We start from the raw sequence: 27,601 nt of genomic DNA, 5'->3' as shown, positions 1-27,601 counted from the left end.
ACACTGGTCAGGCTGTACATTTATTTGTATTATTCTTTTTCATTCCTATTTTCCATAGCCAACCTCTAGAATATGCTTTAGTTTTATGTGTTTTAGTTTTCCTTGTTTGTACATTGATTTTGTACATTTCTTAATTGGTGTGTTGTGAATTGTTGCCTGTGTGGATTTGTGGAGTTTTTATTATTGTTTTGGGATTTGGACTTTAGTTAATCATATGCATATGGTTTTCACTTAAGTAAATGGATTGATGCCACAAACCCTTTTGTTTTGTTTGGTTTTTTTTTAACTCGGCACTGTGTCTAGCTCTTTCCTGTGTGTACATTTCTTCTTCTTTTTTTAAAAAAAATATATTTTATTGATTTTTTTTGCCCCCTCCCCCCCTACATACCCTTCCTCCCCAGAGTTTTATGTCCATTGGTTGTACTTATATGCATGTATACAAGTCCTTCAGTTGATCTCTTATCTCCCCCAGATCTCCCTCCCCTCCCCGCTGTAATTTGACAGTCTGCTTGTTGCTTTACTATCTCTATATCTATCTTTTGGTTCATCAGTTTATAATGTTCTTTATTATCCATAAATGAGTGAGGTCATGTGGTGTTTCTCTTTCATTGATTGGCTTATTTCGTTTATTGCCGCTGCCTACTTCATCCTGCCTCACAGTGTACACGCACTACGCGGTCTGTACCCTTTCCCCACTCATCACCTGGGCTGCCTGCAGCTCGCTGTTTGCCTGCTCAGTCCTGGGCTGCCTTCTGAGTGACCTGTGAGAGTTTCTCTGGGAAACACAGCCAGGAGTGGACTTGCTGGATCCTAGACCAGTGAACTGTCATCGTTGTTGAAGCTGGATGATGAATAATTAGGTGCCCATTAAATTCTTTTTTGTTTGAAAATTTCCATAATAAAAGGGTGGTGGGGTTTTTTGTTGGTGTTTTTAAAGCAAATACAGTACATCCATCAGCCGGCTGAAGCACCCAGACATCCCTATTGTCCAGGAAATAGCTGCTGGGCCCCTAGGTATTCCCTGTCACCCGGGACTGCTCTCCCACCACCTCTGGCCACTTCATTGGAGCAGGTTGTGGAGGGGTTGCTAGTGAGGTTCTGCCTGATCTTGTTAGCATGGGGGTAGGGCTGACTCAGGTGTTAACTGAAGCAGGTTCCTTTATATCTGCTGCACACATTGCTGGTGGCAGGGGGGCCTGCGGTCTGTGCACATGCATGGGCACATGTGATTGTTATCTGTGCCCCGAATCAGAACCACGGGTGGGCAGGAAGCAGCATGGCCACAGTGGGTTTTTAACCGACATTCTGTCTCATACACACTACCATCCTGCTGAACCCTCACTGTGGTATGGCAGTTGCTTGGAGCCTTGAGTGGTAGAAGGTAGCCTCTGCTGGGAATGGACTCAAACAACAGTCCAGTCTAACCGTCTTAATTTGTTATCTTCTCAGTTGTACAGCTGGGCCTTTCCACACAATTGCACAAAGTGTGATGTTTATTTACGCAACAGATATTTACAAGAGCCTATTATATGCCATGCTCTGGGGACACAGCAGTAAAAGAAAAAAACTGCCTTCAGTGAGCTTACAGCGTAATGGCGTGACAGACAGCAGGTGCAGTGGTGGTGCGTGCTAAGAAGAAACTAAATTGGGTTGTGGTGGGGATGGGCTGAGAGTAGTGGCTGTTTCAGATGGGCTGTTTAGGAAGTAAGAGAGGGGGGCATTGTGGGAACCAAAAAGCAAGTGCAGTAATGGGGGCGGGAAGGGCGGGCGAGGAGGGTCACCTTTCTCAATGCTGCTGATGGTTGGAGAATTGACTTTGGGATACCACAGTGTGGAGGGTTGGAATAGTTCAAGAGGGAATGGGAGAAGAGGAAGTGAAGGAGGCCAGTGCAGACAGCCCTCTGCAGGGTGCTTTTTGTTGTAAATGGAGCAGTTGCTGAGGGTGTGAGTGGGACTGAGAGTGTTGTATAAGGTGGGACGCATATGCTGACTCATTAAAGGAGGAGAATGTGTTTAACAGATCTTGTTGTGCATGACTCTCTGGGGTGCTTTAGCAGATGTTAAATGACCCTGATCATGAAGTAGAGCCTTTGGAGGGCCTAGTTTTTCCCTTGGAGTTCCCTCTTCCCTATGCTAAAAGTTAAGTCTAAAACATTTGGAGTATGCTCAAAATGGGACCTTAAACAGTAGAAATTTGTTTTCTTATGATTCTAAAGGCCAGAAATGAAAGACAGACAAAAAAACAAAAACAAAAAAACAACAACAAAACAAAACAGTATTCTATGTGTGTTGATCAGGGTCATTCACTCTTCCAGGGAGCTTAGAATTATTGACTTTCTTTGCTCATGCTTTGTGTCTAGAGGTTCTATGGGAAATCCTTTTGAACTCATTAGTCAGTACCTATTAGCTCTCTGGGGTCTTTCCGTCTCTTTTCTGTGTGGTACTCAGCTGTGAGTGACAGGAAAGCATGGGGACCTTCTCACACCCTGGCAGTTCCCTTTGATAGAACTGATCATTCCACTGCCGTTGCACTCTCAACAACCCCATTCTATTCTTTTGACTTCTTCCTCTTTAGCTGCCATTTCAAAGAACAGTTGTGGCCTACAGGACCCTGTCCTCTGAGTCCCACCTCCATATACTTCCATTTTGGAGGTACACCTGAGCAGAACATGCCCTGCTGAGGAGGGGCCAGGACTGGCACAGGCAAGAAGCCAGCCTACATTCATTCTGCCAAATAGCCCAGCCCAGCCTGCAGTGTTGCTGCATGCCGGGGCCCAAGCTAGAGCTGGTACTGTTTATGACGTGAACACAGCAGTGCGTGTTCTGCACCCTGAGCTTCTATTGGGCGGCTTCCAGCAGACCTCCAGTGACCTGAAGGCCAGGGCTGTCAGCATCAATAGATGCAAGTTCCACAGTGCCAGGCAAATGGTGTTTTTCAGTATGAGCAGTCACTTAGATTTGAGTGTCATGTGCCTTTTTTTGCCTGGCAAGTCAGATACTGGCTGAACATGAACTGGCTGTGTATTCAAGCATTTTCCTTCTTGTCAGTGAAAAATCCCTATCTATATGGACACTGGGACAATGCCTTCAGGAATTCCGAAATAAACTATTATATGGATACTATGTGAAACTTCCCTTTGTCCTTTTCCCTTCCCTAACTCTCTTTTTCTCCTCCAACGCCAACCTCTAACCACTCACTATATGCATGCGTACACAAGATGAAAGAAGTCAGTTAAAGGTTAGATTTAAAAAACAAACAAACTGGTTTTAGAGAGGAGGGAAGAGGGGAGAAAGAGAAAAAGAAACATTGAAATGAGAGAGATGCATCGATCGGTTACCTCCTGCACGTATCCCAACTAGGGATTGAACCCGAAACTTAGGCATATGCCCTGACTGGGAATCTAACTCATGACCTTCTGGTGTACTGGACAACATTCCAACCAATTGAGCCATATTTAAAGTATATAAATAAAGATCCCAGGACTTGGAAAAGATTATGTATCCAGGAGAGAAAGAGTCCAGTACCAAGGTGGTTCCAACCAGTCCTGTTTTTCTAGGAAAGTCTGCTGTGGGCACCTGCAGAGACTAGACCTGCATGGCTGGTGCCGTGCTCAGATAGCATCCCCCTCGGGAGCTGGAAGAAGGAAGAAGTGCGGCTTCCTCCTGTTGCTAATGTGGAGGAAGTCCACAATCCTCGTGGGGGGTAGGGGGGGGGTATTGGTGAGAACTTCCTTTTGCCTAAGAACCAGATTTTATTGTCCTTTTGACTTTTTTGAGGGGAGGTGGACCTTGGCCCCACTCCTTGCTGTTGAGTTTGTGAGGAAAAAGTTAGGGAGTCCTGCCTTCTCCTAGAGTGTTCTCTGGCCTTGTTCAAACATCGGAAAGCCCACTCCACAAGCTGCTGTGAGTGCTGGTCCCGTGGGCCTGGGTGTGTGCCGTATTGGATTATTGGGAGATGGGACAGCCGTGGGGAGGAAAGCATGGTATTCAGCTAAACAACTAGGCATTTCCTGGCCAGACCTATTGTCTAGCTGTGGGTCATCGGTAAAGAACTTAAGGAAATTCTGGCTTGACCCTTCGGACACTAGGCAATCTTTTGAACAGATGGTCCATCCTTTAAGACATCTCTAAAGTAAAAGCCAAATGTTCCTCTGGAGACTACATCCACTTTTTTTTTTTTTTTTTTTTTTTTTTTTTTTTTAGTATATTTTATTGATTTTGTACAGAGAGGAAGGGAGAGAGACAGAGAGCTAGAAACATCGATGAGAGAGAGTCATTAATCAGCTGCCTCTTGCACACCTCCCACTGGGGATATGCCCGCAACCAAGGTACATGCCCCCGACCGGAATCGAACCCAGGCCCCTTAAGTCCCCAAGCCGATGCTCTATTCATTGAGCCAAACCGGTCTCTGCTACATCCACATTTTTTTGAGTCATAATTGGGTGGCCCTAACCTTGCCCAAGCATGGAAGGTAGGTAATAAAGGGTTATAATTCGACACTCGTCTTTCCTGGTCAGTGGTTTGGGACTTGATCCCATGCTGAGGCTTTGATCTTTTTCCATACTTGTACCTGCTCAGACTCTGTCATCCGACTGTGATGTCCTTACACCCTCCCCCCCTCCCGACCAAAATCATCGACTTCCCTCACGGTCCTTCCAGGTCCTCTCTCTGGAAGAAATGGGTTAGAAGGTCAAAGGAAAGAGGACCAATTAGTAGCTGTAGTTTCTGCTCCTGGCAAATGCTTTCCCCATTCTTCTCTTGGCTGGACTGCTGCTGTTGGGCTCCACCTGCCAGCACTGCAGGCTGGACCTGCTGTAGCAGCAGGATGGGGTGGATGTCAGCAGGCACACATCCATGTGCACACGCTGCACTTCTTCCCTTTGTTCCCACTGGAGATATCTTCATGGAGCCTGTTCTTGTTTGTAGTAAGTGAACAGGGATAAATGTATAGGGATTCAGTCTCTATATTTTAGTATCTATAGATGTACTTTTTATATATTCATTGATTCTAAGGCCACATACATTTCATAATTGAACAGGTCTAAAATCAGGATGTGCCTTGCCATCACATCTTAAAATTACAAGTGGCAGCTTTTTATTCTCTTGGAGGTTCATAATGGTGACTTTTAAAACTGATGATCTTGTAGAGTCCGCAAAATACATATGTAGGGTCAACTCCTTTTTTAGTTATTTGTATTTGACTGAAGAATTTGTGTATTTCCTCAAATAGGCAATTTTACCAACAAGTCTCAGTATATTGGAGTTCTACTGGATGCAAATAAGTTTACTTTTACCCTGGTGAAATGGCCACCCCGCGTGGCACATGCTTTGCTCTACACAGTTACTGGTACTCCTGCATCATCTTTCGTTGGGCTTTAGAACAATGCTGACATTAGAGAGTAGGCAAAGACTATGCAAATATTCCTAAGTAGCTTGTACAAGGCCACCTGACTCGTGAGAGACTGTTTCTTCTGACTCCTCTATGATTTTCTTTCTTCCAAACCAATCAGTCTAGAATCCAGAAACAGCAAAAATAAGTTTGGGATGGAATAGACCATGCTGAGTAGAGAATGTAGATCACTACTGATAGAATCTTTATAGTAGGTAAAAACTGGGAATCTAAACGTCGACAGAACAGAATAGCTAAGCACAGTGTATCACTATTAAATGCATAGACACTGCAAATGATAAGTATGTAGATTGTGGCTAATACAAATAAATAAGTATATTTAAAGAGCAGAATATTACTATCTAGGCAGAGAGGACTCTGGGAAGGGGGTAGCTGGTATACATGTCTTAGCTGTTTGATCTCTTCCAATGCCAAGTAGGGAGACAGGCAGGCAGGGCTCAGAGTCAGAAAGGCTGAGCTCCTGAGAAAATGGGAAGGTAGAAGTTATGGAGAAGATACGAGACCTGGAAGATGGACATTTAACATATAAGTAGCAAGAGTACAAGGAGAGCCCGGACCGGTTTGGCTCAATGGATAGAGCGTCGGCTTGGGGACTGAAGGGTCCCGGGTTCGATTCCGGTCAAGGGCATGTACCTTGGTTGCGGGCATATCCCCAGTAGGGGGTGTGCAAGAGGCAGCTGATCGATGACTCTCTCATCGATGTTTCTAACTCTCTATCTCTCTCCCTTTCTCTCTGTATAAAGATCAATAAAATATATTTTTTAAAAAAAAGAGTACAAGGAGAAAAAGGCAGAGGAAGGGTGTATCAACCAGGACAGGCTAGTACAGGGGTCGGCAAACTGCGGCTCGGGAGCCCCGTTTGCCGCTCTGTTGTAAGGAGTTTGCTGACCACTGTTACCTTTACCCAGAGGTTTTGACTTCAGGTTAAAGACATCAGTACACTATTAAAATGTTTTTTTAAATTTTTTTCCTAAGGCAGCGGTCGGCAAACTCATTAGTCAACAGAGCCGCAGTTTGCCGACCACCGGCTAGTAGAACTAGGTTATAATATAATAACAAAACAATACTATAAGCTCAGTAGCTTAACTCAACAACTTTATTTTCCCCCCATGCTACAGTATCCAGTGTAGGTCAGGAGTGGCAGCTGAGGGGGGGGTGGAGGGGGGGGAGTAGGAGCTCTGTTCATTGTTGCTTGGGAACTAAGGTGATAGAGGCTTCATCTCACTGCAGCAATGCAGGTAATGTGGGGAATCATGAATTAGTGCTTAGTGTTCAACTTGGAAGAACATGCATTACTTCTGCTCTCACTTCACTGTGCAAAGCAAGTTAGAAATTAACCTTTAACTTCAAAGAGAGCAGACAAATGCAGTCGTACTGTATAGCTTAAAGGAGGAAAGCTGGGAAAATTTGGTGAATGGCACTCATGGCTTACAACTAGAGGAAATACTAAGACACATCTAAGCATATTCTTGTAAAATTACTGAATTCTAAGGGTGAAGAGGAAAATGTTTCAGACCAAAGGAACATATTTATGAAGGAAAATAATCGCACTGGTATCAGTTGTACCAAGATGCTAGAATATGATATAATTTAATCTACAGACCACTAAAGAGAAAAAGGAAAGCAACATAGAATCTGATGCGCAAGCAAACTTTTATTCCACATAGTACTGGAAGTCCTAGCCAGAGAAATTAATTATGCAGGAAAAGAAATAAAACACATTCAAGTCACAAAGGATAAAGTAAAATATCAAATGGTGTGATATTATTATATAGAAAACCCTAACGATTCCTCAAAAAAACTGTTAGAACCAATAACCAAATTCATTAAAGTAAATGAAGTGTTCAAAAAGAAGTTAAGAAAACAATTCCAACTTCTAGCCAGGCTCACCAAGAAGCAAAGAGAGAGGACCCAAATAAACAAAATCAGAAATAAAAGAGGTGAAATAACAACTGACGCCACAGAAATACAAAAGATTGTTTAAAAAATATTATGAACAACTCTTGTTTCAACAAACTAGACAAACTGGAGGAAATGGACATGCTCCTAGAAAAATACAACCTTCCAAAACTCAATCAGGTAGAATCTAAAAATCTGAATAGGCCAGTAACTATGGAAGAAATTGAAGCAGTCATCAAAAAGTTTCCTGCAAACAAAAGCCAGACGACTTCACAGGGGAGTTTTACCAAACATTCAAGGGAGAACTAAAACCTATCCTCCTCAGAATATTCAAAAAAATTCAAGAGCTCATTCTATGAAGCCAGCAACACCCTAATACCAAAACCAGATAAAGACAACACAATGAAAGAGAATTACAGGCCAATATCCCTCATGAACATAGATGCCAAAATCCTCAACAAAATTCTAGCAAATCAGGTCCAGCAGTACATCAGAAAGTTCATACACCATGACCATCTAGGATTTATCCCAGGAATGCAAAGATGGTACAATATCCGCAAATCAATAATTTATGATACATCACATAAACAAATTGAGAGATAAGAATCACATATCAATTGATGCAAAAAAAAAAAAAAAAAAAGCATTTGACAAAATCCAGCACCCTTTCTTGATGAAAAAAAAACTCTTAAGGTGGGAATAGAAGGATCACACCTCAACATAATAAAAGCCATATATGACAAACCCACCACCAACATCAAACTCAATGGGCAAAAACTAAAACCATTTCCCTAAGAATAGGAACAAAAGAGGGATGCCCACTCTCACCACTCCTGTTTGACATAATACTGGAAGTACTAGCCATTGCGATCAGACAAGAAGAAAAAATAAAAGGCATCCAAATTGGAAAAGAAGAAGTAAAACTGTTCTTATTTGCAGATGGCATGATACTATCCATAGAAAACCCTAAAGAATCAATAAAAAAATATTAGACTCAATAAATGAATTCAGCAATGTATCAGGATACAAAGTTAATGCCAAGAAATCAATGGCATTTCTATACACCAATAGTGAATTTACAGAAAAAGAGACTAAAAATGTAATCTTATTTACCATCACACCAAAAAAATTAAGATACCTAGCAGTAAATTTAACTAAGGAGGTTAAAGACCTGTACGCGGAAAGCTACAGGACATTGAAAAAAGAGATAATGGATGAAATAAACAGATGGAAGAACGTACCGTGTTCATGGATTGGTAGGATCAAATTCATTAAAATGTCCATATTACCCAAAGCAATCTATATATTCAGTGTAGTCACCATTAAAATACCGATGGCATATTTCATAGACCTAGAACGAACTCTCCCAAAATTCATCTGGAATAAAAAAATTTAAAATAAAAATAAAAAAAGACCCCAAATAGCCACAGCAATCCTGAGAAAGAAGAACAAAGTAGGTGGGATCTCAATACCAGATATCAAGCTGTATTACAAAGCGACTGTTCTCAGAACAGCCTGGTACTGGCACAAGAACAGACATATAGACCAATGGAATAGAATAGAGAACCCAGCCGAAACCGGTTTGGCTCAATGGATAGAGCGTCGGCTTGCGGACTGAGGGGTCCCAGGTTCGATTCCGGTCAGGGGCATGTACCTTGGTTGCGGGCACATCTCCATTGGGATGTGTGCAGGAGGCAGCTGGTCGATGATTCTCTCTCATCGATGTTTCTAGCTCTCTATCCCTCTCTCTTCCTCTCTGTAAAAAAATCAATAAAATATATTTTAAAAAAAAGAAAGAAAGAGAACCCAGAAACAAACCCAAACCACTATGCTCATCTAACATTTTACAAAGGAGGCAAGAACATAAAATGGAGTCAAGACAGTCTCTTCAATAAATGCTGTTGGGAAAATTGGACAGATACAGCAAAAAAATGAAACTAGACCACCAAAATGGATAAAAGACTTAAACATAAGACAGGAAACCATAAAAATACTATAGGAATCCACAGGCAGCAAAATCTCAGACATATGCAGAAGCAGTTTCTTCACCGATACCACTTCTAGGGCAATGGAAACTTAAAAGAGAAAAATAAAAAACCAGAAATACATCAAAATAAAAATCTTTTGCACAGCAAAAGAAACGATCAACTAAACAACAAAGCCCACTGCATGGGAGAACATATCCGCCAATGTTATTACCGATGGGGATTTAATCTCCCAACATTTACAGGGAACTCATACAACTTAACAGAAGAAAGACAACAACCCAATCAAGAAATGGACAATGGACCTAAATAGATACTTTGGGAAAGAAGACATAAGGAAGATCAAGAGACATGAAAACATGCTCAAAGTCACTACTCATCCAAGAGATGCAAATCAAAATGACAATGCAGTACCATCTCACACCTGTCAGAATGGTTATCATCAACAAATCAACAAATGACAAGTGCTGACAAGGATAAGGAGAAAAAGGAACCCTTTTGAACACTGCTGGTGGGAATGCAGACTGGTGCAGCCACTGTGGAGAACAGTATGGAGTTAACTCAAAAAAACTAAAAGTGGAATTCCCATTTGATCCAGTGAACTCACTTCTAGAAATATATCACAAGAAACTAGAAACACCATTCAGAAAGGATATATGCACCTGTATATTCATAGCGGCACAATTCACATAGCTAAGATTTGGCAACAGCCTAAGTGCCCATCAGCAGATGAGTGGATTAAAAAACTGTGGTTGATGTTTCTATCTTTCTTCCTTCCTCTCTGTAAAAAAAAAAAAAATTATTAAAATATATTTTTAAAGTAAGTACATAAATAAATAAATAAATAAATAAAAACAGCATGGATGGAACTATAGAGCATTATGCTAAGTGAAATAAGCCAGTCAGACAAAGATAAATATCACATGATCTCACTCATTTATGGAATATAATGAACAACATAAACTGATGAACAAAAACAGATCCAGAGACAGAGAAGCATCAATCAGACCATCAGACCTCAGAGGGAAGGCAGGGGAGGGGAGGGGAGGGGTAGGGGGAGAGATCAACTGAAGGACTTGTATGCACGCATATAAGCCTAACCAATGGACACAGACAACAGGGGGGTGAGGGCATGAGTGGGGGGATGGGGGGCAATGGAGAGATAAGGACATATATGTAATACCTTAATTGATAAATCCTCTTTGTGATGTAGAATATTTTCATCACCCCAGAAAGTTCTCTCATCCCCTTTTCACTCTGTCTTTGCCCCAGTTCCTACCTCGTAGAGACAGACATTGTTCTGATTTTTTTCCACCATAAATTAGTTCCCTATTCTAGAACTTCATATAATTGGAATCATAATATATGCTCTTTTATGTCCTTCATTAGCATGTCCTTTAAAAAAAAGTTTTAATTTATTTCAATGACAGGGAAGGAGAGGGAGAGATTGACACATTAATGATGAGAGAGAATCATTAATTGGCTGCCTCTTGCATGCCCTCGACTGGGGATCTAGCCCGTAACTTAGGGCATGTACCCTGACCAGGAATTGAACCGTGACCTTCTGGTTCATGGATTGATGCTCAATCACTGAGCTGTGCCGGCTGGGCAGCATGTTCCTAATAATCCTGGTTGTTGTTACATGTATCAGTGCTTTGTTGCTTTTTATTGCTAAGTAGTGTTCTATTGCATTCCATGGTTATACCAGTTTGTTTATCCATTCTGTTGACAGACAGTTGGGTGGTTCCAATTTTTGCCTGTTATGAATAAAGCTGTGTTGGACATTCTTATACGTATCTATTTGTAGACATATGTTTTCATTTCTTTGGGGTAAATATTTAGATGAGGAATTGCTGGGGTGGGGTTGGGTGTATATTCTTATTAGAAATTACTAGATATTTTCCCAAAGTGACTGTGTCATTTTGTACTTTGTCCAACAAAGTAAAAGTTCCAGTTTCTCCACATTCTCACCAACATTTGATGTTGTAAGTCTTTTACATTTTTATTATTTGGCATTTTAATAAACAGATATATTAGGGCTCTCCAGAGTAACAGAATCATGGTGTGTGGGTGGAGAGAGAGAGAGATTATTTATTATAAGGAAATGGCTCATATAATCAAGGAAGCTGAGAAGTCTCATAATCTGCCAGAAATCCCAAGAGAACCCATTCCTTTAGTTCTAGTTTGAGACTGAAGGCTTTAAGAACCAGGAGAACTGATGGAAACATGTGAGCCTCAAACCCCATAACAGAAAGAAGTCTGGAGGCTGAGTCCAGGAAAGCAGTGTTGAAAGAGACAGAAGCCAGAACTCCTGGGCCTTTCCCTAGTCCAGAATGTTCTCCAGGAGAGACCAGCCCATACCTCAGCAAATCATAGTGGTAATTTCCAGAGGGGTAGGAGAGGGGAATGGATACCTCTGCTCTTGGGGACACATCTCTGCAGTAAAAGAAAGTCATCCGGTGTTACTTCTTGCTCTGACATTTGCAATAAGTCCCACTGGATTGAATTCATTTAGTCATGTCTCATTTTACCGACATGAAGCACCACCAGGATGTGAGAAGGACAGATCCAAGCTGGAAACCAGGAACTGGACAGTAGGGATGCATTGTTGGGGGGTAGGGCTCTCTGAGCCCCTAGGTGAGAGGAGTCCCCATTCGCGCTCCCCCCCTCCCCCCCAGGACAAGAGGTCCTGCCTGGATGGCATGGCTTCATATTCCCTGGTTGCTTTTGATTCCTCTCTGTTTAGGTGATCCCAGAGACACACAGAACTGGGGCAGCGTTAAAATAGCGCATCAGCATAGAGGGAGGGTCAGGGAGGGAACTGGGGCAACGTGCAGAGCACAGGTCCCAAGAAATCAGGTCTTAAAGGAGAAGGTTGCAGATTTGCAGAATGAGAAGTAAATGGTCCCCGGAGCACAAGAACTTTAATTTTCATTGCAAGATAAATGCTCAAGAAGATTGGGAGAGTTATAACTTGAGCCAGTTGCTGCTGTCCTGGCAGTAAAAAGGGGCCAAGACCCTGCACTGGGTGGCAAATACAGGTTTGTCACCTCTGTTCCCTGGTCTCTGGTCCCACTGGGGAGTCCCCTCTTAGGCAGGACACCGTTGAATGACAGGAAGCAGCTGGGTTCTTCTGGCTGATCAAACTGTCCTCTGCTCTTCTGACTGTATAACCTTGAGCTGGTCTCTTGGTTCACTCCCGTCACTTTGTCGGTGTCAAATTGTAGACACAACATGTGCAGGGCACTGCCTCTGAAAGTCAGTCAGATGGAAGAGAGGAAGGCAGCGGATGCACTTACTGTCTGTCCACCTGGCTTCCAGGGCAATGGGTAAGGTCTGGTCTCAGATGCAGTTTCGGGGTCTCCTGGGGACTCCACCTGTTGCTTTCTCTTTCTCGTAAGGGAAAATCAGGCATCTCCTATCTGCTTCTTGAGTGCCGATGGAGGTCTCAAGAAATTTAACAAAATCGTGTCAGTTGGACAACTTTGCAGGACTGATTTTAATTTGATTTGGACTGTTTTCCAAAAATGGTATCAACATTTCTTAGACATCTTAACCTTTAAATAGCTCATGGAGATCACAGAATTTATCATTCCATAGGGCTGTTGGTGTTGAATGGTGCCGGGATAATTATGAGAAAAAATTGGGGCAGCAGAGGGGTAGAATCCATCTTGATCACCAATGACCTTTTCAGGAAAGAAGGAGAGACAGACATTCGTTTTTCCCTTAGCTCTTCCCTTAGCTCTTCAAAGTTTTCTATTTTTCTTACCTGTTGCCTTTTAATTTCCATTTAAAAGGTAATTTGCAAACTCAGCATCTCATAGCCAGTGCTGTAGGCTCGGGGCCAAGTGGAAAGCAAAATTCGGTCCTTCCATATTAACACAATTCCCCAGGCGGGGTGGGGTTGGGGTGGGGTGGGGTGGGGTGGGGGTAAGGTGGGGAGGGAATTATTTTAGTTTATGGAATTATCCGGGACTGTGGGGACTTCAGGAGAAATTGGGACTACATGGGAGATTTGAAGTATTTAGTAATAGTGATGCCTGTGGCATTTCGGTTGTTTCTGCTGTGTAACTCCTGCTAGTCACACGGCTTGGCAAGGTGCACGCTGGCTGTCAGACTTCCTGGGTGTTGTGTGCCAGCTCTGGTTGTCTTGGGCAAGTGACTTTCCTTGATGTCCTCTTCTGCAAAATAGAGTTAATGTTGGTACCCACCTCATACTATGCCAACGGGAAGACATGTAAAGCCCAGTGGTTGCCCATAGTAATGGCTCAATAAACGTGACCTGTTATTATCGTGTGCAAGAGTGGGTCCTGTAGAGGTTAACAGGGACCGTGGTCCACATTGGCTGTAGGAAAGTGCCATACGAGGTGCTCTGGAAGTTCAAAGGCATCCGATAGAATTCGCAAGCAAACTGACCACCCTCTCGCACTCTGCATGGTCTCGGCCTGTGCACCCTATGCTCCATCACCCTATCTCTCAGCCCCCAGATCCTTCCCCCAGTCTTCCTGTTTCTTCCTCCTCGTCAAGGGCTGCCTGTGTGATGATGAGGCTACCACATACATGCTTTTTAGCATGCTTTCAGGTTTTTTATCTCATTGTCTTCTAGCAAGAGTAAGGTAAATAACTATTTTTAGGAAACAGGTCGAAGGAGGATAGATTATTGCCAAGGTTTTCAGGCCAGAAAACTCAGGGTATCTTGGCATTTCCCATGACATAATAGAGTTTGAGTTATGTCTGGAGCCTTAACCCCCCCCCCCCCCCCCCCGATAATGATCTAAGTGGCCCTAACTGTGCTTTTGCTGCAATGTAGGCCTCTTCCTACTATAGTGGCATGTCCTCCCAATCCAACTCTTTCTTAAAACCCTGTTCTGAGGTATGTCTTCCCAGCACCACCTAGTAATTAACTCCATTCTGAAACTACCTACCTGGAGATAGCATCAGATCCCTCAGGTGAAGGGCTCAGTCCCATAAGACTGCCTCCCCCTCTCCTATCAAACACCAATTACAAGTCCAGGTTGTCATCTGTGCTTCCAACCAACTGGCTGTTAATCAATCAGAGGTTCCCACAACCCCCTCCTCACTTTCATGCCGTTTGTTAGAGCAGCTTACAGAACTCAGAGAAACATCTCATTGCTAGACTAGCAGTTTGTTATAAAAGTGTATAACTCAGGAACAGCAGGTGGAAGAGATGTACAGGACATGGTATGGGGAGAGGGCTCGGAGCTTTCATGCCTTCTTCAGGGGCACCCCTCTTCCTGAATCTCTCCACGCTCATCAGCCTGAAAAGCTCTCTGATCCCTGTCCTTTTGGGACATAAAAATGATCAGTGATGACCCCTTGTAGACCTTCTTGTTGGGTGGCTGCTTCCCAGCCCTTTAGCTGTAACTCCTTTCCTGCACTCCATGAATCACATCGGGATCCAGAGATTGGCTAATGCTGTTATTGCGATAACCATGAATCTGTTCTGTTACCAGGAAAGTGAAGAATGTCTGAGGTGTAAGGTTTTTTATTAGTAACAAATCACTTTAACACCTAGCAGTGTCTGTGTCAGGACCCGGTCCAGAGCTCATTGCAGCCGCCCTGGCCTGCCCGCAGCCCTGGGCCCTCCGCCTGCAGACAAAGTGCTGACTTAGCAAGTTTAAAGTAGACACATCCTGTAGCCACTTAAATTGTTGCAAAATTGGTATTTTGAGTCAGAAAAGAAGGTGAGCCAGCCTCTGAAGAAAATGAGGCAATCTTCTGGTGGCTGGTCATTCTGTGGGATGCTATTTGATATAAATATAGGTTTATTTGCAGAGAGCATGTCCAAGGTTGCCTGAGTAAGGGCGCATGGAAAGGAAAGACGTTGGTGAAGGTTTGGAATTCTCCTGTCCTGGAGCAGCTATCAGTTCCCACGAACTCCCAGCCTTTTATCTGTTTCATAAGAAATGTCACTGATAGATATTACCGGCATCTAATAAAATTGTGCATAGAACATTCTGATTGAAAATTAACAGAAGAGCCAAATCTTCACAACAATAGCTTCTTAATAGTATTGAATCTTTTGGTAGAATGGGGAAAAATCCATTGAAAATAGTTTCAATAAAAGTAAGATGGGGGAATTTGGAAGAAGTTTATTGGTATTTATAAAAATAGCTCTGGCAATGCTCAGTGGTTAGAGTGTTGGCCCAAGTACTGAAGTGTCTCGAGTTTGATTCCCAGTCAAGAGCACATCCTTGGGTTGCAGGTTTGATCCCCAGACCCGGTTGGATGCATGTGGGAGGCAACCAATCTCTATGTCTCTCACATTGATGTTTCTCTTCCTGTTCCTCTCCTTTTCCCTCTCCCTCCCTCCCCCTCCTTGCCCCCACCTCTCCCTTCTATTCTCCTTGGGTGAGGATTAACAATAAAAATAGTTTATAAAAAAATAAATCAAGGGACATGTTTGCTTCATGGAGTTCAGCTCAGAAGATTCTCAACTGAAATCTCCAATACCGATAGAATTCTAATGAAACCCCTTGGTTGTATAGACAGTCCACACTGGTGAATAGAACCCTGTGCTTGCCTGGTGTTGTGAAACAGCTGTTAACTCTCAGTGGCATATGGCCAAGGCATGCGAAGCATTTTGGAGCACTCTGGCTTGCACACTTAGGTTCGAGGGCTGTGACGTGGAAGGGTGTTCAAGGCTTTGTTGTTCAAAGACAGATTATTTATTGTAGTTGCTCTGATTTGATGCCTGCCTATTCCTATTGCCCATTAGGCAAGGGTCTAAAAAAAAATAAAACTCAAATTGGCTGTTGGTGACTTCTGATAAATTTCAATGACTAGCATATGACTGGGAGAGCATGGGTGAATAAATGGTAATCAGGGGCTGTGATAAAATAACAAACTTTTGGGTGATTTAATGAAGGAGAAATCAAGTCTAAAATATATCACAATGCCATAGTCACTTAGGAGTATCTACATTTATCATGAATATACTTAGTTTAGAGAAAACATTTCATCCTGTTTTCCTCTTTTTCAGGTTTCAAGTGCCCCATTTGCTCCAAGTCTGTGGCTTCCGATGAGATGGAAATGCACTTTATAATGTGTCTGAGCAAACCTCGCCTCTCCTACAATGGTAAGCGCTTGGCTGGGAGCTTCTGAGTGAGGTCTTCCCAACCTCACGTGCCTCTGGGCAGCATTTCCACCACCTTCCGGCAGGAATAGCCAGGGGACACCTGACCGTTAGGAAGTCTTGCTGCGCCGATCAGAGACGAAGAGCAGTGGGACAAGGAAGGCAGGCCCAGGGGTCAGGTCCATGGTACCAGGAGGTCTCTTGGGTCTCTCAGTCTCTCCGCCCTTTTTCTGTCCCCTTGGTTCCTTGGACCTCAGGTTGGGTGATAGAGCTCTGCCCATCCTCACACCTGACAGCAGAGGGTGTGACCTCTCCTCGGGGGACGGGGAGTTTGTGCCACTGGTTCGCATGGAGTGCTTAAGCCCTGGCTCTGCATAGCAGAACGGGTGCAAGATGTGGACCCCCTTAGGGAATTAAAACATTGAGCTGCCACCTGGTCACTCCTGCCATGGAACCTGCCTCAGAGCTGAGCAGTGAATACACGGGTAGGAAACTGGGCCAGGGATTCCGTGAAACCCTGAGTGGTACCTCTGTGGACGAAATGAGTGTCAGCATCTGCCCGGTATGCCGTGGAATAGGATTTGGAGCCTGGCTGATCTGAGTTCAAAGCCCGCTGCAACCACTTACTGTACTATTATCCTAGACAAGTTGCTCGGTTTAGCAGAGCCTATGTTTTCTGGTCCGTAAAATGGTGACATCGATACCTAGTTCTTAGTATTTTGTCAGGATAAAGTAAGATATCCTCCTCTATAATAAAAGGCTAAAATGCAAATTGTCCCCTTAACCGGGAGTTTGACCAGGGTGTGGGGCCAGCTAGCCAACAACCTGAGGCCCTCCTCCTTCCTCTCCACTCCCAATAGGCCGGATTGGGGGCAGGCCAGACCCCACCCATGAATTTGTGTACTGTGCCTCTAGTTACATATAAAACCCTTCAGCACAGAGCCGGCACATGTCAGTGCTCAGGAAGTTACAGCAGCCCCGAAAGAGGTGAGACCATCTTGGGTTTCTTTTTGTCATTTTGTGGAGTGGACTGACTTCTCTTTTGTGCTGCTAATGGCTCTTTGGTTTTCCATCTTTTATTTTATTTTATTTTATTGATTTGAGAGAGAGAGAGAAAAACATCAATGATGTGAGAGAATCATTGATTGACTGTCTCCTGCACGACCCCACTGGGAATCGAGCCACAACCCGGGCATGTGCCCAGACCAGGGATCAGACAATGACCGCCTGGCTCATGGGTCTACACTCAACCCCTGAGCCACACCAGCTGGGCAGTGGCTTTCCATTCTTATGTGCTCAGTTCGGGCTTCCAACCATGTTCATTAGAGAATGTGTCCTCCACGAGAACAGGCACTGGATCTGAGTGGGACGCACCCGGACCCTGGCACCGGGCCCGCCTTCTAGGATTAGAGTCACAGCCGTGCTAGGAAGAGAGCCCTGTGACCTCTCAGGGGATCTGAGGACTGGGCAGGAGGTGAGCCTGGATTGCTTGGCCCCGTCCTCATGGTGAAAGTTTCCTGGGTAGACTCTTTACAGACCTGTCCTTGGGCTCCTGCCTCCCCATGCCCTCCTTCCTCCACCCAGCATTAGCCCAGGGAGGCCTGGGGATTCCAGATTTTTCCTGTGAAATGAACCTGACAAAGCGAACCCACTCACTTCTCCTGAAAACATATGCTAATGTTCTCCTCTCTTGTTTACTTGCTCAGCGAAAGGCTCTGGGTGCATGTGTGCGGGATGGTTACTTGCTGTCTCAGCTATATGCAGTCTGGTAGGAGGCCCAGCCACGGGAAGGTTCTGGCCCTATCTCTATCCCCAGAGTTTCTCTCCCCTTCACATTCTCCTGGCGCCCAGGAGCCCCTTCGTCTCCCCAGCGGACAGCCTCTCCCTGTCCCTGCCGTGTTTGAATCAGTTGTCACGCGCACTCTGGGCTTCGCGGTGGACTTGTCAGTGTGCGTCCCTTGGAGGCTGCTCTAGCTCCTCTTTGTCCTGCTCCTCATCGCTGCCTGGGACCCCGGCAGAGAGTCTTCTCCCCAGCCCCGGCCTCAGAAACTGCTCGCTTATTTCCCACACTGCACAGAGCCGCATGAAGACCGCTTTTTGTCCCGGGGGGTTGCTGGGAAGAGTTGCTGTAGACACTGCCTGTGTCATAAGGACACAAAGCCGCCTCAGAGTGGGCTCCCCCGAGAGGGCTGGGCTCCTGGTGTCACCAGGGACGACCTCACAAAGGCAGCTGTGGAGGGCAGAGTGCTCTTGGGGCCGCCTGAGAACGGGGTACCACTGGTCCCATGTGGAGAATGGGCAAGAGGGGCTCTGACCTGGAGAACTGCCAGGCTGCCCATCGGTCTCCTCTCCTTCGCCTTCACCTCCATAGGAGAGAGGCTTTGGCAGCCCCTGTGGTCTGAGCACAGGTCCCCCGCAGAAGCCACACTCAGTCAGAGTCCCCTTAGAGGACAGGAGGTTGGCTGGCCAGCCTGAGGCACCACTGTGGCTGTTCCCATTTTTTCTCTCCTCCTCAGTGTGTGTGGTGTGTGTGTGTGTGTGTGTGTGTGTGTGTGTGTGTGTGTGTACATGCACATGCACACACATGCAAGCTAGAGGCTTTAAGCTCAAGAATCTCCTTTGCAAAAGCCAGTGCTTTACCACGAGAGGACGTTTTGCATGGGTCCTATCAGTGGAATTGGCCATAAGGTGCTGAGGTGCTTCAGAAACAGTGGTCTGGCCCTTCTGTGTGCACTGTTAGTGTGAAAGGAGGCTTGGATTGGACTCCTCATATTGTCTTTCCTTTCTGAAGACACCTAGACTTCCAGGTAAGAAGGCGTCGGCCCCCTGGGGTTTGTACCTGCAGTGGGAGTCTCCAGGGCTGGCATACGTCCTGTACTTGTTCAGATAAAGCATGGGCCTTTCAGGGTCCACAGGCCAAAGCCCCAGGCAGGACCTCTAGATATTTATTTTGGTTTTGCCAGTAACATATCTAACCCAGGATTTCTTACCATACCAACCTCCCAACTTCACTTTATCTTTTCTGATTAAAAGAAGTGAGGAGACTTAAAAAAGTCTGTGAAGCATAGAACTCGCAGAATCTTTCTGGAAAGGGGGCAGGGGGAGACTTACCCAGTTAGAGAGAGAAAAATGCTATTTTCTCACGAAGATTCACTAGCACTCCTGCTCGCTGCCCTGGAGGTCTCCCCTCTACACACACACACGTACACTTTCTGTAATTGCTGGCACCAGTTGGGGATTTTCGAAGAAAATTTGCAGTGGTTATAAAAGATGAAATTTAGTTAACCACCAAAGGGAAAAAAAGTAGAAACCTCCTAAATGAGGCGGACAGAAAGTAGTATTTTTCTTATTATGAGGGTTGGCCTGAGCCGCTGGTTGGAAGGCCTCCAGTAGCCGCCTGCCAGATTAAAACACACACCAAACACTTCAGCAAAGACAAGACTAGTTCAACTGGTTTGCCCGGGTGCTCAGGAGAAATGCAAAGTCCTGTAACCTGTGCTGGGGCAGGTGCCAACCCCTGCTGGAGGGCCAGGGAGGGCGCCAGGCCCCAGAACACTGCCCCTTCCATCGCTCCTGCTCCTCTCCCAGGGCAGCTCGGAGCCCAGGACTCCTAGGAGATGAGGAAGGAGTTGGAGAGACCCATTTTTGTGGGTAAATGTGGTCAGCTTGAATGGGACTTTTCACTTCTCTCCCTTTCCAACATCTGTTTGTAGTTCTGAGACTGGGGGAATTTGCCCTCAAGAATATGTACTCAAAATTTTACTAACAAATTGCTCAGCTAGCAGAGTGAGCCTCAAGGTGGGGAACCTGTTTCTGCTATGAACACATGAGAGTCAGATCCTGAAAGCATAGGAGGCCCTGGTTCCAGGACCAGCCAGGGGCTCTTGGCCCTGGGAAAATCTGGTGTGTGGCAGGTTCCATTGCCATTGGTATTAGGAGAGCTTGGTGGTGCTCAGAGCAGCTTCAGAAGTTTCTCCTTGGCTTTAACATTTTTTTTAAATATTTTATTTTAGAGAGAGAAGGAGAGGGGGAGAGAGAGAAAAACATCAATCAGCTGCCTCCTGCATGCCCCCTACTAGGGATCGAGCCAACAACGCAGGCATGTGCCCTGATCCAGAATCAAATGGCAACCGGTGCATGGAACAGCATTCAACCAACCGAGCCACACTGGCTAGGGTTTCCCTCAGCTTCCTTTTGGGAGTGCGGACCCCATGCCCTGATCCTTCAAGATTCTGACTACCCTTCCTCTTATCTGCCAGAGGTCATTGTCCCCTACTTCAGGCCTCTTGAAATACTGAATGCCACACAAGGTTTAAAGGAGAGGGAATTGGGTTCCTCTCAAAGCAGGAATACCTGCTGCTAGTTTACCCCTAGCTGAGCCAGCAGGCCCGAGCAAGTGGTGCTTTTTTGGCCCGTGTACCCTCTGAGGCCCTGTATTTGGAATGGTAATGCCTTTTCTTGGGTCTGGGGAAGCCAAGTCCCGGCCAAAGGTTTGCCTAGCCCAAGAGGGCACTGCCAGGAGAGGTTGTTAGATGCTATAGCAGCTGCTGAGTCCCGGCAGCAGAGGTGTCTGGCCTAGTGTTCCTCCTGCAGAGGGAAAGGAGGAAGGTGCTCCCAGCAGCTGCTGATTGGCAGGCAGGGCTGCTGGGGGAGTGAGGGGGTGGGGGGTGGGAAGGAGGCCAAAGGAGGGAGCTGAGTGGGTGGTTGTGGGAGCTTCTGTAAATCGAAACCCTCTGGCCGAGCTTTAGTGGTTCATCCCTCTGGGGTGTTGCCATTGCAGCCCACCTCGCCAACACAACTGGATCACACCTCACAGTCCCGGGGTCCTGGGCTAAGGATGATGGTGGGGGAACTCACTCTGCTAAAAGTCTCCCCTTTGCCCAGAGACTCCGCAGGAATGGAGCTGGCAAGTTTTTGGTTTTGGTTTTGGTTTGTTTTTCAGAGAGAGGGAAAGAAAAAAAACATGAATGATGAGAGAGAATCATTGATTGGCTCCTCCTGCATGTCCCCTACTAAGGATCAAACCCAAAACCCAGGCATGTGCCCTTGACTGGAATCGAACCTGAGACCCTTCTCTCCAATTCTCTATCCACTGAGCCAAACCAGCCAGGGTGAGCTGGCAAGTCTTGGTGTTGGCGGCACTGCCCCTTCCTGTCCCTCAGAAGACGAGGCCAGCAGCGTGGTGCATGCTGAGAAGCTGCAAGACCAGGTTTTCTGCACCTAGGCTGGAAATGAGGCCAGGGGGTGGAACCTGTTCTGTCATTTGCTGGGGTTCTCCCTCTGGCTCCCACCTCACTTCCTACCAAGGCCTTGCCTGGCATCGGGTACAAGGGGAAACGTACTGAACATTCCCACACTCGGCTGCTGGCTGTGTGCTCCACATCCGCCTCCCCTCCTGGCTGCTGGCAGGAATGTATGTGTAGCTGTTCTGGCTTCCCCACGCCCTCCTTGTCACCAGGAGTTCTGGGGTCCCATTTTGGATCTAGAGAACTTTGCCTGCCCCTCTGGTTTGGTTCCCTGGTCTGGTTGGAGGGGTAGGCATTGGAACCATTTTGTACCACCCCCAGTCAGGCCAAACACTTCCGGAGCAGTGATGTTGGCCTTGCCCAGGATATCAAGATGCTTGGGAGGGGCTTGGGAGGCGGTGAGAGAAAGGCAGAAAGCACAGCGTTGTTCCTGTGCTCATCAGCCGGAGTTGGTCGGCTCCTCCTCGGGACCTGGGGGTGCCAAGGGGCATTTGAGTTCATCTGCAGAGCAGCCTCAGCTTGTGCCAGGCCCGGTGTCCTTGCTTTGTGCTGTGAGGTCCTCCCGCAGTGGGCAGCGGGCTCCCATCTGAGAGGAATCGGCTGATAGCCAAGCTTCCGCTTCCGTCATTTCCCCTTTCCTGCTTGGCTCCCAGAGACATCTGGGGGCCGGTGATTTCCAGGGCCCCAGGGACTGGGACAGGAAGTTTTACTCAGCCCACTCAGGCATGTTCCTGCCTTTCACTGTGAGAAGAAGGCTGCCTCCCTGGGCTCTGCTGGGTGTGAGCACCACCGCTGGCTTCCCCACGCAGTCAGGTCCCACGCCCCATCCCAGCAACCTCCAGGCAGCCTGTGGGTTTACAGACAGAGAAAATGACCACAGACTCTCCAGGGGCCAAGCAGCTGAGAGTGGCTGTTCTCCCAGCTCCTGTGCGCGGGAACTGATCTATGGGGTTGGCTTTATCTTGGGCTTTTCCCTCAGGCTTCCTGGTGAGGGGCTTTGAGTCACCATAGCCTTCTAGGCCCTGAGGAATCTTCATTTCAGAGGCCCCAGATACTGTTCTTTACAACCAAGTAATCAGAGGGCAGTGGAGAAGGGTGCCAACTAGAGGGTCCCCCATCTGCACGACCTTTCGTGAGCCCTGTGACTTAGACAAGATGCCTGACTTCTGGCTTCAGTGTCTTCATAAAGTGAGAACACATGTGCCCTGCCTGGCTCCTAAGATTGTGAGGCTGAAGTGAACACACACAGGAAACCTCAGTATGTCTCATGGACAGCGTCCGCGAACAGTTACAATCTTAGTAGTGGAGAACTGGTCCTGTTTTAAGCTCTTCTTTCTTCACATCCATAAGCCTGCTCTCTCGGTTTTTCTCCTGTGGCTTTGAGAAGTTCTGGGTAACCTTTGCTTACGTCCCCTCTTTCACCAGCCTTTCCGATATTAAGGTTGACCTAGGTTTGTATTCGGCTTTCTTTGGGTTTCATTTGAAACTTTCTTCCCAGTTGACCTCTATGCCTCATCTATAACCTGTCACCCACATCTCTCTTCTAAATCCCAGATGATCAACCCATATACCAAGGGGTGGCAGGTTCAATTCCTGGTCACCCCATGGCCCAGAAGTCTGCACCTGCCCTAGCAAACCTCCTGGGACCGGCAGGAGGTTTGCTAGGGCAGGTGCAGACATTGTTCCCTTTGCCTGGAATATCCTTTTCTGAATAGTTCCCAACCCAGTTAGACATTTTTCAGACCTCTCATACCTGGGCCTCTATGCATCATAAGACTTCCTAGAAATTGCTGGGCTATTCATTTCCGTTTTCTTATTAAGACTCTGAGCTTCTCGCATCACTGAGTCACTAGTGCCCAGAATGTCTTAGACATCTAGTAGAGGGCTGCTGACGCATTGTGGTGCTCTTCCTGTCCTGCTCGGCTTTTGCTGGGGCCCATGGTGTGCAGTGGCTTCCTTCCATTCACTCTTTTTTGTGGGGGCGGGGGACAGGGGAGGAGGAGATGGGAATCTTTTTTTTTCTTTTTCTTTCTCTTTTAAAAAATTGAATTTAGAACATTCACAGCATTGGACAACCCCATGTCTATCTAGTTACAAACATTTTCATCACCCCAAAAGGAACCCTCCCGCATGATTCTAGATGTAACTAGAGACCCAGTGCAGGAATTCGTGCATGGATGCGGTCCTTCTGGGTGCCCTGCAGGGACTGAGCTGAGACCCGCAGTCCAGTCCAGTGCCATTCCTGCTCATCCTGGCCCCACTGTGCCTGCAGCAGGCTGGCATCCAATCCATCCCGCTTTCTGGCATGCCCCAAGGGGTCTCGGATTGAGAGAGGGCATAGGTCGGGGATGGACTGCAGAAGGGCCCCATGGCGTGTCCGGCCCATCTCGCTCAGTCCCGGATCAGCCAGCCAGACCCCAGCAGTAAGCTAACCTACCAGTTGGAGCATTTGCCTCCTGGTGGTCAGTGCACATCATAATAAGCAGTTGAACAGCATTAGCATATTATGCTTTGATTATATATTACCCTTTTATTATATAGGACTAGTGGCCTGGTGCACGAAATTTGTGCATGGGGAGGGAGAGTCCCCTCAGCTGTCCTCTACCCTCTCCAATCTGGGACCTCTAGGGGAATGTCCGACTGCCGCTTTAGGCCCAACGTCTGGGATCAGGCCTAAACTGGCAGTCAGACATCCCTCTCGCAATCTGGGACCGCTGGCTCCTAACCATTCACATGCCTGCCTGCCTGATCACCCCTAACCACTCTGCCTGCTGGCCTGCTCACCCCCAACTGCCCCTCCACCCTTCCAGCCTGACCACCCCTAATTCCACTCTCCCCCCACCGGCCTACTTACCCCCAACTGCTCCCCCCCCCCCACCGTCCTGCTCACCCCCAGCTGCCCCTCCACCCTTCCAGCCTGATCACCCCTAATTCCACTCTCCCCCCACTGGCCTGCTTTCCCCCAACTGCCCCCCCACCGTCCTGCTCACCCCCGACTGCCCTCCCCTGCCGGCCTGATCGCCCCTAACCGCCTCTGCCTGAGCCCCACCACCAGAAGGACGTTCAGAAGTCTCCCGATCTACTTAGCATAATACTCTTTTATTAGTATAGATATTTAAGATAGTCCACTTCATAGAACCAAGGCATGAATGGAATGATGCTTGTCAGGGGCTGAGGGGAGAGGGGATGGGAGTTGCTACTGAATGGGTACAAAGTTTCAGTTATACAAGATGAGTAAGTTGTAGAGATGTGTAACACTGTACCTATAGGTAAGAATGTATTGTATACTTAAAAATATGTTAAGAAGGCAGATCTCATGTTAAGTGTTTTTAACACAAAAAAGAAAAAAGAAAAATTCTTAGCATTAAACAGTCACTCCCCATTCCCTCCTGCTCTTGAGCCCTGATCTACTTTTTGGTGCTATGAATTTGCCTATGCTGGGCATTTCATGTAATGAATTTTATAATAGATAGTCTTTTGTATCTGGCTTCAAAAACATCAGGTTCATCCACACTCTAGCATGCTTTGGTTCTTTGTTCTTTTTCATGACTGAGTAATATTCCATTGCATGGATGCATCACATGTTGTTTATTCTTTCGCTGGGGGACATTTGTTCCCACCATAGTGCCGCTGTGGACGTGTATATACAAGTATTTGTGAGATTACCTGCTTCCTCCATTCATTTTTGCCTTGTATTACTACACCACACCAGTCATCACTGTATTTTTTCAAGCCAGAAATCTTGCACTTGGTCTGTGTGTACGTTTAGGGGGAAAGTGTATTCAGGGAAATCCTTTGTCCAATGCTGCCTCTGCTACACACCTATCCCTCTCCAAGCCCCCTAACTCTCTAGCCCCAGGCCACCTATTTGGTAAGTAATCCCCTTTTGCCTTCACGTAATTAACGTGTGGTATGCATGCCCTATCTCTGCAGTGAGGGCCTTCAGATCCAGGTCCACTTGGGCTTCTGTGTCCCCCACCGTGCCCTGCATATGCACTTCAAACCTGAGCACTTCCAACCAGTTCTAGACCCGTGCCTGCTCTGTGCCACCTGTCTGCTGGTGACTGACCCTCCCCCACTCTCCCGTTTCCCTCTGCAGACGATGTGCTGACTAAAGACGCAGGCGAGTGTGTGATCTGCCTGGAGGAGCTGCTTCAGGGAGACACGATAGCCAGGCTGCCCTGCCTGTGCATTTACCACAAAAGGTACGAGCGGGGGCAGGGCCAGCTCAGCCACATCCCAGACCCCACAACGGAGAGAGAAGGCAGCCCTCCTCACTAGCCATTCTGTTTTCTTCGGTCGAGGGACGGCTCTTCCCCCTCCACACGCCCCACTCCCGGGATGTGAGTGGGGCTGAGACAGAGGCTGGCAGATGTGCTGAGTATAGGGCTGAGGGGAATGACCAGAGACTTTGCTCTGGGCTGACGGCCTGGCCGGCTGCAGGGTGATGGGGAGACCTGTGGAGCTCCACAGGCCTCAGGTGCTTAGGATCCCACAGAGCCAACGCTCTCTTCCTTTGGAAATTTGGCTCTTTACCCGTCTCCCCAGGCTTTTCTTCCTCTGTGGGAGAGAGACGGTGGAGGGGTGTGCTTGCTGCCCCCGCACTCACCCCTGCTCCCCGGGACAGGAGGCAGGAATAGCCATGCGCTGGGGGCCAGGCACCGAAGTTGCTATAATTAGCAGGGCCGAGATTTGTCCTCAGGCTCCAGCAGGAGCCTCATTCTTGTTTCCAACTGGAAAGAAGACACCTCCCTCCCCAAGACGGAGGACGCTCTGTGCTGCCTGTGGCTGCCACCTGCTCTTGGCTCCTCGAGCCTCAGAGCTTCTTCCTGACACATGGGCTTTTCCAAAGCCTGACTCACGGGGCCACTGGCCACAGGGCAATGGTGGTGCCGGCGCGCAGATGTGGCCGACGCAGGGGAGCCTGAGGTTGGCCTGGAGGAGAGGGTCTCGGTCCAGGGCCAGCCCGGAGTGCCACAGCTTCCTGGCCAGGTCCCAACCAGAACCGGACAAGGAAATCTTTGGCTCTGGGGGAAATTATGCAAATTACCTGTCTGGATCCTGTCTTCAAACATACCCAGATGTTGGTTTACAAATCAGAAGGCTGTCTTGGGGCGATCTCTGTTCCCTCTTTGATTCAGGCAGTTCTTTCTGTAAACACTGGAGACCATGGTTTCACAGTCAGGCTCCTGCCCGGCCCTCCTTAGCAGTGTCACTGAACCAGAGGGCCATCCTTCTCTGGGATGTTGGCTGCTGACCACAGCCAACTGAACCAGGCAGCTGGGGGGTCTCCTAAGAAGCCACCCCCTAGAGAGGGAGCCTTAAGGCTGCTCCTTGGACTCGGGAGAGGGCTCCCTCCGGCCCCCAGAGCTCAGAGTAATGGCCAGCCTTCGAGCCTTAGGGATAGCTGGCTCGCTACCCTGCACTCCGCCCCTACTCACTAGTAGCTGTTGCCACCGCCTGGGCCCATGCAGGTAAGGCCTTGACCCTTATCAAGGCCACAGCCCGCCCTTCTAGCATCCAGACATACCCCATCCTGTGCCCACCATACCAGGTTGGCTGCCCGGGCTGAGCCAAGGTCAGTCTTGGTGTTCTGCCTTCTTCCTGCTTCAGAAAGTGGGTATCTGGGGACACGCTTGTTTTCTCCTGGGGTCCTCGCAGGCGAGATTTAGGAAACCCCTACTCAGAAATCTGACCCTCGGAGCGAGCCCCCTAAGGCGCAGCCTGGTCAGCGGTAACGTGTCTCCCCTTGCCGCTCCCTGCCTCAGCTGCATAGACTCGTGGTTTGAAGTGAACAGATCTTGTCCAGAACACCCTGCGGACTGACCCTGCTGGGCTCGCTTGCTGACTCCTCTCAAAGGTGAGCCGGTGGTTGGGGTGCTCTGGGCCCAGGGATTGGGATCTGGGGCCTGGGGCTGGGGACTGAGTTGCCCTTACATACCTCCAGGAGGGGAGCATCTTATCA

At 47.3% G+C, this 27,601-nt stretch overlaps 1 protein-coding gene across 4 annotated transcripts in view; it reads left to right on the top strand.

The window, feature by feature from the left end:
* The window catches only part of ZNRF1 (zinc and ring finger 1), a 99,667-nt gene that overhangs the window by 68,138 nt on the left and 3,928 nt on the right, over window positions 1-27,601 (top strand). For all 4 annotated transcript variants that reach the window (XM_036440474.2, XM_036440475.2, XM_036440473.2 and 1 more), the window contains exons 2-4: window positions 16,298-16,393; window positions 25,736-25,841; window positions 27,405-27,496. In XM_036440474.2, the coding sequence (XP_036296367.1) occupies window positions 16,298-16,393; window positions 25,736-25,841; window positions 27,405-27,462 (260 nt within the window). In that variant the 3' untranslated portion in view covers window positions 27,463-27,496. The remainder of the gene's footprint in view (window positions 1-16,297; window positions 16,394-25,735; window positions 25,842-27,404; window positions 27,497-27,601) is intronic.

The sequence above is a fragment of the Pipistrellus kuhlii genome, unplaced genomic scaffold (genome assembly GCF_014108245.1).
Source record: "Pipistrellus kuhlii isolate mPipKuh1 unplaced genomic scaffold, mPipKuh1.p scaffold_m20_p_17, whole genome shotgun sequence".
NCBI lineage: Eukaryota > Metazoa > Chordata > Mammalia > Chiroptera > Vespertilionidae > Pipistrellus > Pipistrellus kuhlii.
This window is presented reverse-complemented; position numbering and strand designations above follow the sequence as displayed.